Below are 14,466 nucleotides of genomic sequence, written 5' to 3' on the forward strand. Positions count from 1 at the left end.
GCAACTTCACTTTCACTTACACAAGAAAATATTGATAAAAGATATATAAAATGCTCAAGTTTAAACCATAGTGTTGAGAGATGTAGACTTGGGTCATAAAACTGTAAAAGAAACTCAAGGAAGTGATTAGGGTGAAAAGTTAGGATTGTGGTTATTTTAAGGGACGCAACAGAGTTTCAATGGGTAGGATACATGGATACCTTCTGAGGAGGCTGACCAAATTCAATTTCTTGATCTGGCTGACATTTACAAAGGTGTTCCCCTTATAATAGTTCATTAAACTTTATATCTGCTCTGTGTGGTTTTCTGTTATCTGTTTTTGTTTGTTTGTTTTAACAAAAAGGGTTTTTATTAAGTCCATATCCTTTGGAGAGTTCCCTGGTGGTCTAGTGGTTAGGATTTGGCGCTTTCACTGCCATGGCCATAGTTCAATCTCTGGTCAAGGAACTAAGATCCCATAAACTACATGACCCAGCCAAAAATAAGAACCATTCCATATAGAATTTCATCTAGAGTATCAAACACAGACTTTATTTACCCAAATTTCTCCTATTCATTAACTTCTCTCTTCTGCTATTTGCTGCTTTTCCTCCCACATTCCCTATGTCAATGTTTACCATTGTGAAGAATATATATCACTGGGGATATATGAGATAATCTTAGGTAGTAGATGAAAAAACAATCTGTATTCTACTTTTCTATGTACTTGAAAATAGATGAATAAAATATATATGTACACTAAGCCTGTAATTTCTATAATTTCCTTTTAAATAAGTTCTTATAAGTTAAATTAGAAATAAATACATATTTGCCATCTCTTTTGCAGAGCATTGTATTAACAAGCCTCCTAGACTGAGCCACATGACTATTGAGGTCCTTAACAAAACAATAGCTTTTATAAAGCAATTATATTCCAGTTTTTTTTAAAGGAAAGAAAAACTTTTGAAAAATAAAACAATTATTTTGTTACTACTTCTAAACTCTATCCCATTTATCTCAACTTTCTTACCTCGGAGTGATTTCTCTGTGCTCCAAGAATCGGAGCTTCTGGCCTTGGTCTTCTCTGTATTCCACTCCAAATCCTTATGCTTGTCAGATCTAAAGCCATTTGTCTTTATATCTTTACCTTTGCTAGTAATATCTCATAAATGAAATCATACAACCTGTAAAATTTTATTTCTGGCTTCTTTCGCTTATACAAGTTTGAGATCTCTCCATGTTGTGCATGTGTCAACAGTTTGCTCATTTTAATTGCTGAGTTGTTGTACAAGGAATGAATACCCCATATCGTCTTCATTTACTCACCTGCTGAGCGGCATTCACATTGTTTGTAGATGTTAGCTGACATAAATTGTTACAAATGTTTGTGTAAAAAAAAAAAAAAAAAGCCCCCTTTTTCCCAGGATGTCTTTACTGGAGATGGGAGAAGAGATGGAGTTTTCATGTAACTAGGACTTTTAGTGGCCTGCTCTGATATGCTGGAATTCCTGAGACATGTATACAAACTACACCTCAGGCCCCATGAGTCTTGTTAGATATGTCAAGCCTTTGATATTAAAAAAATACCTCTGAAATCTATTAAAGATTAAATATCTATTGCTTTATATATCATGGTCACTATACTTTTTGCTATAGCTATTTTAACTAGCAGTACCAAATATAACTTTCCTTTCTAAATTCATAACAATAAAACTTTAAAGAAATTTTTAAAATTACAGATAAATAATAATTACAAGTGCCTCAGTTATGGCACAAATCACCAAGGTGGTCCCTGAATGACTGAAATGCAAGAAGCACAGCCCCTTTCTCTGGAAAGAAACAATGAAGGGTACCATCATTTAGACTCCAAAACAGAAACCTGGCAGGCAGCCTCTGCTCCTCTCTCTCCCTTCCCCTTCAGCCCATTGCAGATCCACATTGAGTCTCTCCATATAAGACAGATTCTAAGTAGTGCTGCCCTTCCATGACCATTCAGCCTCCAAGGCAGCCCCAAGACACTTCTGTTACCCTAGGACCCAATAGAAAACAGTTTGAGAACCACAAGATAAATTTCAAACCATGTGATTGGGACTTCCAAGCTAAAAAGATCTGAGTTGGAGTCCTATGTCTCCCACTTACTAGCTGTCTGCCCCTAGTCATGTCCCTTACTGTTTCTGAGATTGAATTTTATCATCTGTAAAACAGCAATAGTAGATTCTAGCAACAGGGCTGTTTCAAGGATTAAATTAATCACTGTGTATAGGGTGATATAACATTGCTTCTGGCTCATAATAGGCATTTAATGTGACTTTCCTTACCACTGTATACAGGACCTCCTGCCATGATTGGCTTCTACCTACCCCTGTTTTGAGCTTCATCTCTACATGCATCCCCAAAACTCCAAACCTTATGCTGCAGATATACCCAATTACTCACAGTCCCTCAATCACAGCATGCTATTTCAGACTTCCAATCTCTTGACCAATCTCACACTGATTTCCCTTCTAGAAATGCTCACCCACCCATTCGTCTAACAAATACTTTTTCATTCCCTTAATTATATCCTCCTTGCTCCTTAGTCTCCTACCATAAAACATTTTATTGCATCAGTTTGCTCACAAGTCTATCTCCTACTTAGGACTATGAACTTCTAGAGGGCAAGGGACCACTTGTCTGTGTATCCTCAACCTCTAGCATAAAATGGAGACAATAGTAGCTGTCCCATTCATGTTTAAGTGACTATGCTGCTGCTGCTGCTGCTAAGTCGCTTCAGTCATGTCTGACTCTGTGCAACCCCATAGACGGCAGCCCACCAGGCTCCCCCGTCCCTGGGATTCTCCAGGCAAGAACACTGGAGTGGGTTGCCATTTCCTTCTCCATATTATACCATATTATAATATATATTTATTATAAATAAATATATTATACATTATATATTTATTAATACATTAAAATCTCTTTAGTTTTTCTGTAAGAAAAACTTTTTGTAAGAGGAAGTTAATGTTTAGTAATTAATGTTTTAAAATCTTATTTTATTTGGAAATGACCTAGCTATTTAATAAATTTATTATTTAGTTTAGTACAACTCTAGAAATTTAAGTTATCCCAATCCTAGGAGATTATTTTAGATTATAATAAATATAAATATTTTTAATAGTTTATCTAAAAGTTTTTATCTCATTTCTATATTTATATATATAAAGACTTACCTTTTTTTTAAGTAACTAGAAAGCAAATTGTAAATGAAGCAACATTCTTATATTTCTATAGTAAGTTCTCAATACTTACATGCATGAAGCAAGCATCACTGGGTTCACCACTTTGGGGAACAAAGCATCCTATTGGAAATCCTGTTGTACAGTACTTATTCCCACCATTTATATCACGACACCATACCACTGGCATATTATCAATAATCCTAAATATAAATATTTTTAAGGAAAAGATTTAATAAGCAATTCATATAAAGCAAAACTAACATCATCTTACATATATTTAAGTTCAGATTCTTGTTTATTTTTGTTTTGGCCACACCACATGGCTTGCAAGATCTTAGTTCCCCAACAAGGGATTGAACCCAGGCCCATGGCAGTGAAAGTGCTGAGTCTTAACCACTGGACTGCCAAGGAATTCTCCAGAAGCAGTTTTAAAATCTATTTAATATCTACCTGAAATTATATACTATTTTTTGTGGATTGGCTTTGATTAAAAATCTTAACTTATGGGGAGGAGGTAGGAGGGAGGGCTTAACAAGTAAGAGGTATATGTATACATACAGCAGATTGATGCTATTGTACAGCAGAAACTAACACAACATGTAAAGAAATTACATTCCAATTTATTTTAATTAATTTATTTGTACTCCAATACTTAATCTTTTTAAGAATCTGAACTTAAGGAATTCTCTGGTGGTCCAGTGGTTAGTACTCCACTCTTTCACTGCCAAGGGCCTGGGTTCAATCCCTGGTCAGGGAACTAAGATCCCACATGCTGTGTGGCATGGCCAAAAAAATGAAAAAAAAAAATTTTTTTAATTCTTCCACTCATTACCCATTCAACAACTATTTACTGAACACCTGCCATATGCTAGGCACTAATACATAAATTTGTTTTCAGATAAGAAATAAAAAGGATGCTACATAAAATCTAGCAAATAAAGAAGTCACCCACAAGTTTACCAACTGTCAAACATTGTTTTTCATTCTGTTCTCTTTCCTTGAAGATGATTTTTAACTCCCCAATCAAGATTTCCCCCAATCCATTCCTAAATGCCAGCATATTTTCAAAGAATGCAAACTGGTTAATTACTTTACAGTAAAACTACTAATTTATACTATCATAACATACATTTCTCCAAAGGTAAATAAAACCTATAAAACTGCTTCTGAAGGGAATTGAAAATTTAAGTCATATGATGTCAGATGCCAAACCTACCAGTGATGTTGATAATTCAGTTGTATTCCTTTCTTCAAAAAATCCAGCTTTTTCTTTTGATCTTCCTTTGCTGTGTCATAAGATTTCATACAAACTTTCACACATGTCTCTGACTTGTTAAAGGAAAACTGTTAGGAAAGAAAATTAAAAAATTAAGAGATTGGACTAAGTTGTACAAACCAAATGTCACAAAGTAAGCACTTTATCTTATAGATAAAACTTTTCTTCAGAGATTTCAGTATGCCATGATTCTCAACACGATTTCCTCTACACTTCAGTACACATCTGAAATAATTAAACTAGACACACACTGCTTTCAAGAGAACCTGCCTTCTTCAGTACTATATAAGGTGGGGTATAAAATCCACTGCAGCTTTCTATAAATTACCCTGATCTAGAACACTTCACTTAAAACTTATAATAAAATTGGTTGTAGTGATGGTTATAGAACTCTATGAATATACTAAAAAGCACTGAAATGGACACTTATGAGTGGGTAAATTATTCGGCATGCAAATGATCCCTTAATAAAAGTGTTACCAAAAAATGAGAAGAAAATATTTGAAACTTTTAATATGAAATCTCTTATTTACAAAGTCTGGCTACTGGAGATGAGCAAGGTGAAGTGCTAGTGTTGTTAATCAGAAAACAATGAGCAAGAATAAACTATGAAAATTCAACACCTGATATCCTGAAATCATACAATATTAACCCCAAACTGAGTTGAACTGTCATGTTTCTTCAGTGCAAAGCATAGCATTTCTTGAAAAGGTGCGCTTTTCTTTTAGTACAATGGTACAATTGGGGGAGTGTGTGCAACTTTAATCATCAAAAAGCAAATGCCTGACACACAGACCAATGGAACAGATCAACAGAGAACCTAGGAATTACACCTACACAACTAGGCCCAAGTGACTTTTTTTACAAAGGTGCAAAAGCAAGTAGTGGAGAAAGAATTGAAATTGTTGAAAAGGTCTTTTCAGCAAATGGTACTGAAGTAATTGCACACCTACAGGCCAAAAAAGAAAGAAAAAAAATTTCAACCCAAACCTCATACCTTATACAAAAAATAATTCACAATGGATCACAGACTTAAAGATATAAAGCTAAATTAAAAAACTTCTAGAAGAAAGCATAGAAAAAAGTTTTTAGGCCTGAAGGCTATACAAAGTCTTCTTAGACTAGACACCAGAAGCATGATTCATAAAAGGAAAACTTGATTATTGGACCACATAAAATTTAAAGTATTTGCTTCATGAAAGACCCTAATAAGAAGTAAAACAAAAAAAACAAAAACAAAAAAAACAAGTCACAGACAGGCAGAAACTATTTGCAAATGACTGTTGCAACAAAGGAATCATAACTAGAATACATAAAGAATTCTGAAAACTAAACAGAAAAAGAACAGTAAATGGAGAACTTTAGGGAGCTCTGTGCTGATAGAACTATGCTATGTATTGACTGTGGTAGTAGGTACACAAACCTGCATCACACACACAAATAAGTGCATGTAAAACTAGTGAAATCTGAATAAGCTCTGTGCATTGTCTACTAGTTTTGCTTTCATAGTGTAGTTATACAAGATGTTGTTGCTGTTGTCAGTCACTCAGTCGTGTCTAATTCTTTGTGAGCCCATAGACTGCAGTACTCCAGGCTTCCCTGTACTTCACTATCTCCCAGAGTTTACTCAAACTCATGTCCATTGAGTCACTGATGCTATCTAACCATCTCATCCTCTGCCATCCTCTTCTCCTTTTAACGTGCAAGATGTTACCATTGGGCAAACCTGGGCAAAGTGTACATGAGACCTCCCTGTTCATTCTTTTGTCATTTCCTGTGAATCTGTAATTACTTCAAAATAAAAAGTTGGAAAACAGGCTAATGCCTGATGGTTTCACATATATAGATCAAATTATACACTTTTAATATGTATAGTTTATTGTACTTTAGTTATACTTCCATGAAGTTGGGAAAAAAAGAAGAAAAAAATTAGTGCCTTTGTAATCATAACTGCTCATGAAAACATCCTTACTCTATCCTCACATCTATTAAGATATTGAGGGCAATATCAATGGACACTGAGAGTCCAATTATATCTACTTATATCACCCTACCCAAAATATATAAGAACAAACAATTAAACTTTTTCTCTTTATGAAGCAAAAATAAAATGTGAAAGGCAAAATCATTGTGTGGAACCACCAACTACTGCAGAAAGCTTAAAGAGCATAGAGTCATCCCACAGTATGTCATTGTGCTCAGTCTCTGAGTCATGTCTAACTCTCTATGACCCCATGAACTATAGCCCACCAGGCTCCTCTGTCCATGGAATTTTCCAGGCAAAATACTGGAGTGGGTTGCCATTTCCTCCTCTAGGGGATCTTCCCAATCCAGGGATCAAAATCGCATCTCTTGCTTCTCCTGCATTGTCATGCTGATTCCTTACCACTAGCACCACCTGGGAAGCCCAGTGAAGTATATCAAAGTGGAAGACATCAAGATCCACAGACACCAAAATCTACCATTGCCCAAGTCCCTGATATAAAATGGTAGAGTATACACATATGGGGCTTCCCAGGTGGCGCTAGTGGTAAAGAACCTGCCTGCCAATGCAGGAGACAGAAGACACTGGTTCCATTCCTGGGTCAGGAAGATCCCCTGGAGGATGGCATGCCAACCCACTTCAGTATTCTTGCCTGAAGAACACCATGGATAGAGGAGCCTGGTGGGCTACACTCCAGAGGGTCACAAAGAGTCTGACACGACTGAGGTGACTTAGCATGCATGCATACGCATATAACTTATACACATCCTCCCCTATATAGGTAACCCTTGAACAATGCAGAGGTTAGGGGATCAACCCTCCCTGAAGCTGAAAATCTACCTACAACTTATAGGTGGGCTTTCACATAGACGGTTCCTCTGAATGAGTCCACATCCACAGATTCAGCCAACCATATAGATCATATAGTGGAAAAAAAAATCTGCGTATAAGTAGATTCACACTGTTCAAACTTGTGTTGTTCAAGGGTCAACTATACTTCAGATCATCTCTAGATTACCTACAATACTTAATATACAATGTAAATGCTGTGTAATTAGTTTTAAGCATAATGTAAATACCGTGTAAATTCTAATTTTGCTTTTGGGGACTCTGGAATTTTTTTACCTGAATATTTTTGATTCTCAGTTGGTTGAATCTTCAGATGCAGAACCCTCGGATTTGGAGGGCCGACTATATTAATGCATTCTTCTGGCAACACCAGATTCTACCTCCTTTCCTTTTTCTTTTCCTTTTAAAGCAATGACTCTTTGGTATGACTGTTGACCCTTGAACAACTACAAGTTTGAACTGCCTAGGTCTATTCTTATATGTGGATTTTTTTTCAATAAAGGTTCGACATCCACGTATTCAACCAACTGTGGATGGCAGATGGAAAACTTAACACGTGAACCACAGTTCGTTCAATCTACAGATGCAGAACCTGCCTGTATGGAGGGCTGACTATGGGACTTTGAGCATATGTGGATTTTGTCATCCACAGTGGGTCCTGGAACCAACTTCTCATGGATACATTTTAAAATAAAATTTTAAATAAGATCAACCAAATAACCTCATAAGGAGACGATGTTATTCTTTCTCCAAACAGTACTTGTCCGAGATTTTCAGAAGGACTTTGCTTTTTGAAGTCATGACAGAAATCAAATCTAAAAAAAGAAAAGTTTAAGTAAGGTTAAAAAAATTCAACAAAGAAATCAGTCCTGATCATTTATATAGCTGCTCCACCTTTCATGATAGATTCTGTGTTTCTCTTTAAATTGTTCAACCTCTGATAATTATGAATTCATGATTCAAAATGCTCATGGTACTGCTCTTGACTTTTGTAATGTAGGTAATCACAATCAGAAGGAAACTAACACTATTTTTAGGGTTAAACTTCAAATGACATGTAAGCACAAATAAGGAAATCATGGCTTAAAGTCTGTACTGATTCTAACCTGAGACATTTAGAAACTGTAATTATCAGTTCAGACCAAAAGGGAATTTAAAAAAAAAAGCCCCCAAACACATCCTCACATATTCACAAATCAAATGGTTACTAACTGAAAAGAATCACAACTACCTTTAAGTGAATTTGAATGTAAAATGGTTTACGTAGAAGATAAAATAAATAGTAGGCCTGAGTAATATTTTTAATACTCATACTAACACCCTACATTTACACCTGGTATTTTAATGAAAATGAGACCTGATTTTATTTCTGCTTAATTAGAGGTAGTAAAGCAATACCAAAGGAAACTATGATCATTTTTTTCCAAGAAGTGCATCATTTGTTGTTATTGTCAAATGAATGCTCATACTTAATCTTCAATATATAATAACTACTCATTACTAAACTAATCACCTTCATCCATTAAAATCTTAGTAGAAACCTACCTATTCGATGTTTTAGAAATAAGGTACAACTGCAAAGATATTTTTTCAAGGTTCAAAGTGTAGCAAATTTATAATTTGCCTTTCTTATAAAGAAAAATCAAGAATGGAAACTTCCTAATCTTTTAAGCATTTGTCTTACATTGAAAGTTCTGTATTCTAATCATTTTTTCTGTTACCTTTATTATACCTTTATTATTACCTTTATTATATTATTATAATATTACCACATTTCTTAATATACCCATGGCTTGCATTCACTAACTTTAAAAACTGAAGGCACATCTTAACAGTATTATATCATAAATTAATATAAATTAATATAAATTTTATATATAATATTATATATTATATAATATATTATATTATATTATGTTATATATAATATATTATAATATATTATATACTATATAGTATATAATATATAGTATATAATATAATAATATATAATATAATAATAATAGTATATAATATAGTATATATAATATATAGTATATAATTATATATATAATATATATAAAGTATATATAATATACTATATAATATATAGTATATAATAATATATAGTATATAATATATAATAGCTATAATATATATTATAATATATATTATATACTACAATATATAATATTAAATATATTGTATATTATATATTATATATATTATATAATATATATAATATAAAATTAATATAAATTAATCACAATTATATCAACTATATCAGATATAATTATAATACTTATAACTTACGTATTATATTCATAAGGTAGCACAGACTCTACTGAGTCCAATCTGTTTACATACAGTTCTACTGATGACTGCAAGAAGGAAAAAAAAAACATTAATAATACAAAGTAAAATAAGGTAGCACTTGCAAAATACATAATGAAGTAACTGAAAGGTAACTGGGTTTATTACTCCCACCAATTTATAACTGTATATTTATAAATTTATAACTTAGTGTAGTATAATACATTTATAACACAGTACAGTTATAAATTTTAACACAGTATAGTGATAAATTCATAACATTTCATTTATCTGGCATTATCAGGGTCTCTGAACATATGAATTTTTCAGATACCTCAGCCATTCTTAACTTTTTAAAATCATAGAACCCTTTGAGAATATGATGAAAACTATGGCCCATCTCCCCAGAAAAGCACACACGTTCACCAAATTCCATATTCAGCTTTAAGAGGCTTCATAGGGACCCTAGCATCCATGGAACTCAAGAACTTGAAATAATTAAGCAACCTGCATAAGTGCTTTTTTTTGCATTATTTTAACTATTTTTATAATTATTCTAAAATACACTTCACTCTTTCCTATCTTAAACAGAACATTATGATCACAATTTAACCTTCCTTGATGACTCAGGGTCATTTTGAGCATCAGCCATTGCACTTGCTTTGACTCTATGACATCTTCAGTATCAACTGAAATGAGAAGAGTTATTTGCCCCAAAACTGAATGGCAAGAGATGACTACTCACACCCCCACTACCCACACTCCCTCAACTCTACCAAAGAATATAAACTTGTTTGTAAAGATTTTATGTCTCTTTCCTTATGGCTGTTGCTGTCATTAACATGTATACTCTGATTTTATTTTGGTAAAAAAAAATGCACGTGAACTCTCATTCACTCCTGGTTGGGAATGTAAAATGGTATGGCTACTTTGGAAGACAGTTTAGCAGTTTCTCACGAAACTAGATATACTTTTACCACATGATCCAGGAATTTTGCTCCTTGGTATTTACTCAAAACAGTTGAAAACATGTCCATACAAAAAACTTACACACAATGTTTATGGCAGCTTATTCATCATTGTCAAAATTTGGAAGCAACCAAGGTGTCCTTTAGTAGATGAATAGATAAATGCACTGTGGCACATCTAGACAATGGAATATTATTCAGCAGTAAAAAGAAATGAACTAGTCCACTATGAAAAGACATGAAAGCGACTTTAATCATATTACTGTGTGAAAGATGCCAAGCTGAAAAGGCTACATACTGTATGATTTCAACTATGTGACATTCTGGAAAAGGGAGAAGTGTAGAGACAATAAATACATCACTGGTTGTCATGGGTTAAAGGGACATTAGGATGAGTGAGCAGAGAACATAGAGGATTTTTAGGGTAATGAAATTACCCTGTATGATATTATAATGATGGATACACATCACTATACATTTGTTCAAACTCATAGGATGTACAATACTAAGATTAAACTGTAATGTAAACTATGGACTTTAGGTGATGATGTTATTCAGTGCAGGTTTACCAACTGTAAGAAATGTACCTCTGATTGGGGATGTTAATAATGGGAGAGGCTATGCATGTCGGGGGCGGGGTGGGGGTAGGGGGGGCAAGGCATATGGTAACTGTATATACTCTCTGCTCAATTCTGCTGTGAATCTAAAACTCCTCAAAAAAATATAGTTTATTCAAAGTATAAATGTGCACTGTTGTTCAGTCGCTCAGTTGTGTCCGAATCTCTGGGACTCCATGGATCGCAGCACACCAGGCTTCCCTGTCCTTCACTGTCTCCCAGAGTTTGCTCAAATTCCTGTTCTCTGAGTCTGTGATGCCATCCAATCATCTCATCTCACTATGCAATTTCTGCCTATCTGAAATCAAGAGGCCGGACACTATCTGATTTCAACCAATCGGAAATCAAGAGGCTGGACACTATTGAATTCGGGAAGTTTGGCATGCTAAACATAAAATGAGAGACTCACCAAAGGAAAGAAGGTACAATCTCAGAATCAAAAGTAGAACACATTCAAGGAGGCAAGTAAATCTAAAAAGAGCTTACAAAAAAGAAATTCCAGACATTTGATATGGTTAAAGATTATATTATTTTTGCTAGGAAGTCTGCTGAAATAAAGAAGAAAGAGACAGGACTAGGCATTACCAGTCAGAGAAAAGGCAGGTGTAAAATAGTTTTTAATGACATTTCTTACTTACTGTACTTGGCAAGATGATGGCTCAAAACACTACTATCAATACTTCTCACAGGAAAAGGCAAGCTCCAGGTTTTAAGTGCAAATTTGCTGCACCAAGACCTGGTCTCTAAAAACCCCAACTTTCAATTTGTTAAGTCTGTAGTCAAGCCACACCTAGCACTGTTCTTAGCTCTAAAGCCTTTGCGGTTCCTTCTACCAAAACATTGCGCACACACTTGACTGGCAACTTGAGATCAGAAAATAAGTCTTACTATTGATTAATACTTTTTGAATGGATTACTTGCAAAAAAAAATTTACAGTGAGTTTCTAGTTTAAAAAAATAAGGCTGCCAAGGAAGGAAGTCAAAATTTATCAGGGGGACGTGTGGAAGAGGAACTGAGCAAGAAATCTCTGGCTAAAGAAAACTCATGATGATAACGGTCACCACTTATTGAAAGCTTACCATGTGCCAGATGTTTTTGTCAGTGCTTTTCATACCTTGTCTCGTTTTATTCTCACAAGTCTGAGAGGTAAATATTATCTTGCTTTTTGCAGAGAGGGCCCAAGGGAAACCAACATGAATTAACAAGAATTAAACAGGTAAAAGTCTGAGACCACAGGAGTGAGGAGTGACACACACATGATGTGACTATACGTAAGATCAAGTGAGAAGTGTGTCTTGAAAGGCAGATTGTAAAAAGGGGACAACAAGAAGGGGAAGTGGGGGAGAAGACTATACGTAGGGGAAGAGGAAGGAACCACCGGAAGAGGAAGGGACCACCGAGACGGAGGGGGAGGGGAGGAGCTATGAAGGGGCGGGGCTATGACGGGGAGGGGCTATGATGGGGAGGAGCTATGGAGGGGAGGAGCTATGGAGGGGAGGGGCTATGACGAAGGAGGGGCTATGATGGGAGGAGCTATGACGGGGGCGGGGCTATTACAGGGAGGAGCTATGGAGGGGCGGGGCTATGACGGGGAGGGGCTATGACGGGGGAGGGGCTATGATGGGGAGGAGCTATGGTAGGGAAGGGCTATGACGAAGGAGGAGCTATAACGGGAGGTGCTATGACGGGGGAGCGGCTATGACGGGGAGGGGCTATAACGGGGAGGAGCTATGGAGGGTAGGTTGGAACCACTTGGGAGGGGCTGTGAGGGAGTAGGCAGGACCAAGCAGGAGCAGGAACTAGGGGGGAACCGAGATAAGGAAGGGGCGGGGCCAAGGGGAGGGCGGGGGCAAAAGGGAGGGCGGAACCTAGGAGAAGAGGGGAAGGGAGGGGCTGAGCTGAGAGGGAGGGGACCGGAGGGGAGGGGCTGAGCCGAGAGGGAGAGAAAGAGGATCAAGGGAAAAAGATAGATCCGGATCTGCCAAGTGCGAGGTTCTGCGATCGAGACCCTGAGACACACCCACAGAGGGGGCTTAGGCATTCCGGGTAGAGTCAGATAGCTCTCAGCACTGGTCGGCCCCGGTGTGCCTGATACTCCAACCCGAAGCCTTCCCCTCACATCTCACTTCCTCCCTCTAGTCCTCACCTGACAGTAATTGGTCTCTCCGTTCACTTCGCAGAAATTGACTGGCGCCAACCCGGGAAGATAGAAAGCGTTGGAGCTGGCGGTCTGAAGGCCCAGGATCAGTCCCAGCACCAGCAACCCCCTGAGCCCGGGGAGGGTGGGCCATAGGCTCCAGGGGTAGGTTCCCATGCAGAAACAACGGATACTCATTTAAGTAGCCGGTTCTGCGCTTGGGGACACACCCACCGCGGGCGTGATTGGACCCACTGGAAAGAAGAAGCGGAAATGATGAGGAGAACAGAAAGGACAGAAGAAAGCCCAGACCAGCTAGTGAGACTTAGCACTCTGGGGAAGGCCAACTGTTAAGGCGAGATACTGGCTTGGAACTCGGTTGCTACGCGACCTGGCTGCTTTTATGAGCTCGCGCGCGCGCGCGCGCGCGCGCGCGCCGTACGCATGCGTGATGGTCCTGCTGCATCTTCCCCCGCCCTCCCCCCTCCCAGCATCACCCCCTCCCCTCCCTCCCAGCATCCCCTGCGGAACACGTTCCCGCGGTTTGGGCGACTTCTCGCGCGCCTCCTTCAGAGGTTCCTCGCAGAGTTTGGAGGGAGGGTGCAGGGTGGGGGAATGGTTGCAGAGGTGGGGATGAAGTCTGAGAGATTTCAACTTTCCAACATCCCAGAGTCTGGCATCCTCTTGACTTTGCCTCGCAGTACCAGAGTAGCAGGGTTACCGGGCGGTAAGCCGCCCAGCCATCTTCAGGTCTTGCTGCAGGTGGGTGGAAGGGAGAAGACAGGAAATTCCTGGACCTTGTTGCCCGCTATGATTATTATTACGGGCTTGAAATGCAGCTAATCCAAAACTGATGTTCTGTAAGTGTACATTGCATGTTACTGTTGTTCAGTCGCTAAGTCATATCCCAGTCTGCAAGCCCAGGGACTGCAGCAGACCAGGCTCCTCTGGCCTCCCCTATCTCCCGGAGCTTGCTCAAGTTCATGTCCATTGAATCCGTGATCCCATCCAACCATCTCATCTTCTGTCGTCCCCTTCTACTCCTGCCCTCAATCTTTCCCAGCATCAGGGTCGTTTCCAATGAGTCATCTCTTCACATCAAATGACCAAAGTATTGGAGTTTCAGCTTCAGCATCAGTCCTTCC

At 37.6% G+C, this 14,466-nt stretch overlaps 1 protein-coding gene across 15 annotated transcripts in view; it reads right to left on the reverse strand.

Annotated features, from left to right (window-relative positions):
- Nucleotides 1–13,806, reverse strand: part of LOC147341293 (transmembrane 9 superfamily member 2-like) — an 81,409-nt gene extending 67,603 nt beyond the window's left edge. For 9 of the 15 annotated variants that reach the window (XR_015159581.1, XR_015159582.1, XM_086389075.1 and 6 more), the window contains exons 1-5: nt 13,331–13,806; nt 9,599–9,666; nt 8,028–8,121; nt 4,414–4,541; nt 3,268–3,397 (exon numbers count right to left, since the gene is read on the reverse strand). Coding sequence is in view for 11 of the 15 variants with exons in the window: in XM_086389075.1 (XP_086245201.1) it covers nt 3,268–3,397; nt 4,414–4,541; nt 8,028–8,121; nt 9,599–9,666; nt 13,331–13,519 (609 nt within the window). In the remaining 4 variants the exon portion in view is untranslated. The remainder of the gene's footprint in view (nt 1–3,267; nt 3,398–4,413; nt 4,542–8,027; nt 8,122–9,598; nt 9,667–13,330) is intronic. The other 6 variants (XM_086389086.1, XM_086389083.1, XM_086389084.1 and 3 more) reach the window with 2 other exon arrangements.
- Between the last annotated feature and the right edge of the window lie 660 nt (nt 13,807–14,466).

This window comes from Bos grunniens, chromosome X (genome assembly GCF_055505025.1).
Source record: "Bos grunniens cultivar Pamir isolate PY7600 chromosome X, Bosgru_T2T1.0, whole genome shotgun sequence".
Classification (NCBI taxonomy): Eukaryota; Metazoa; Chordata; class Mammalia; order Artiodactyla; family Bovidae; genus Bos; species Bos grunniens.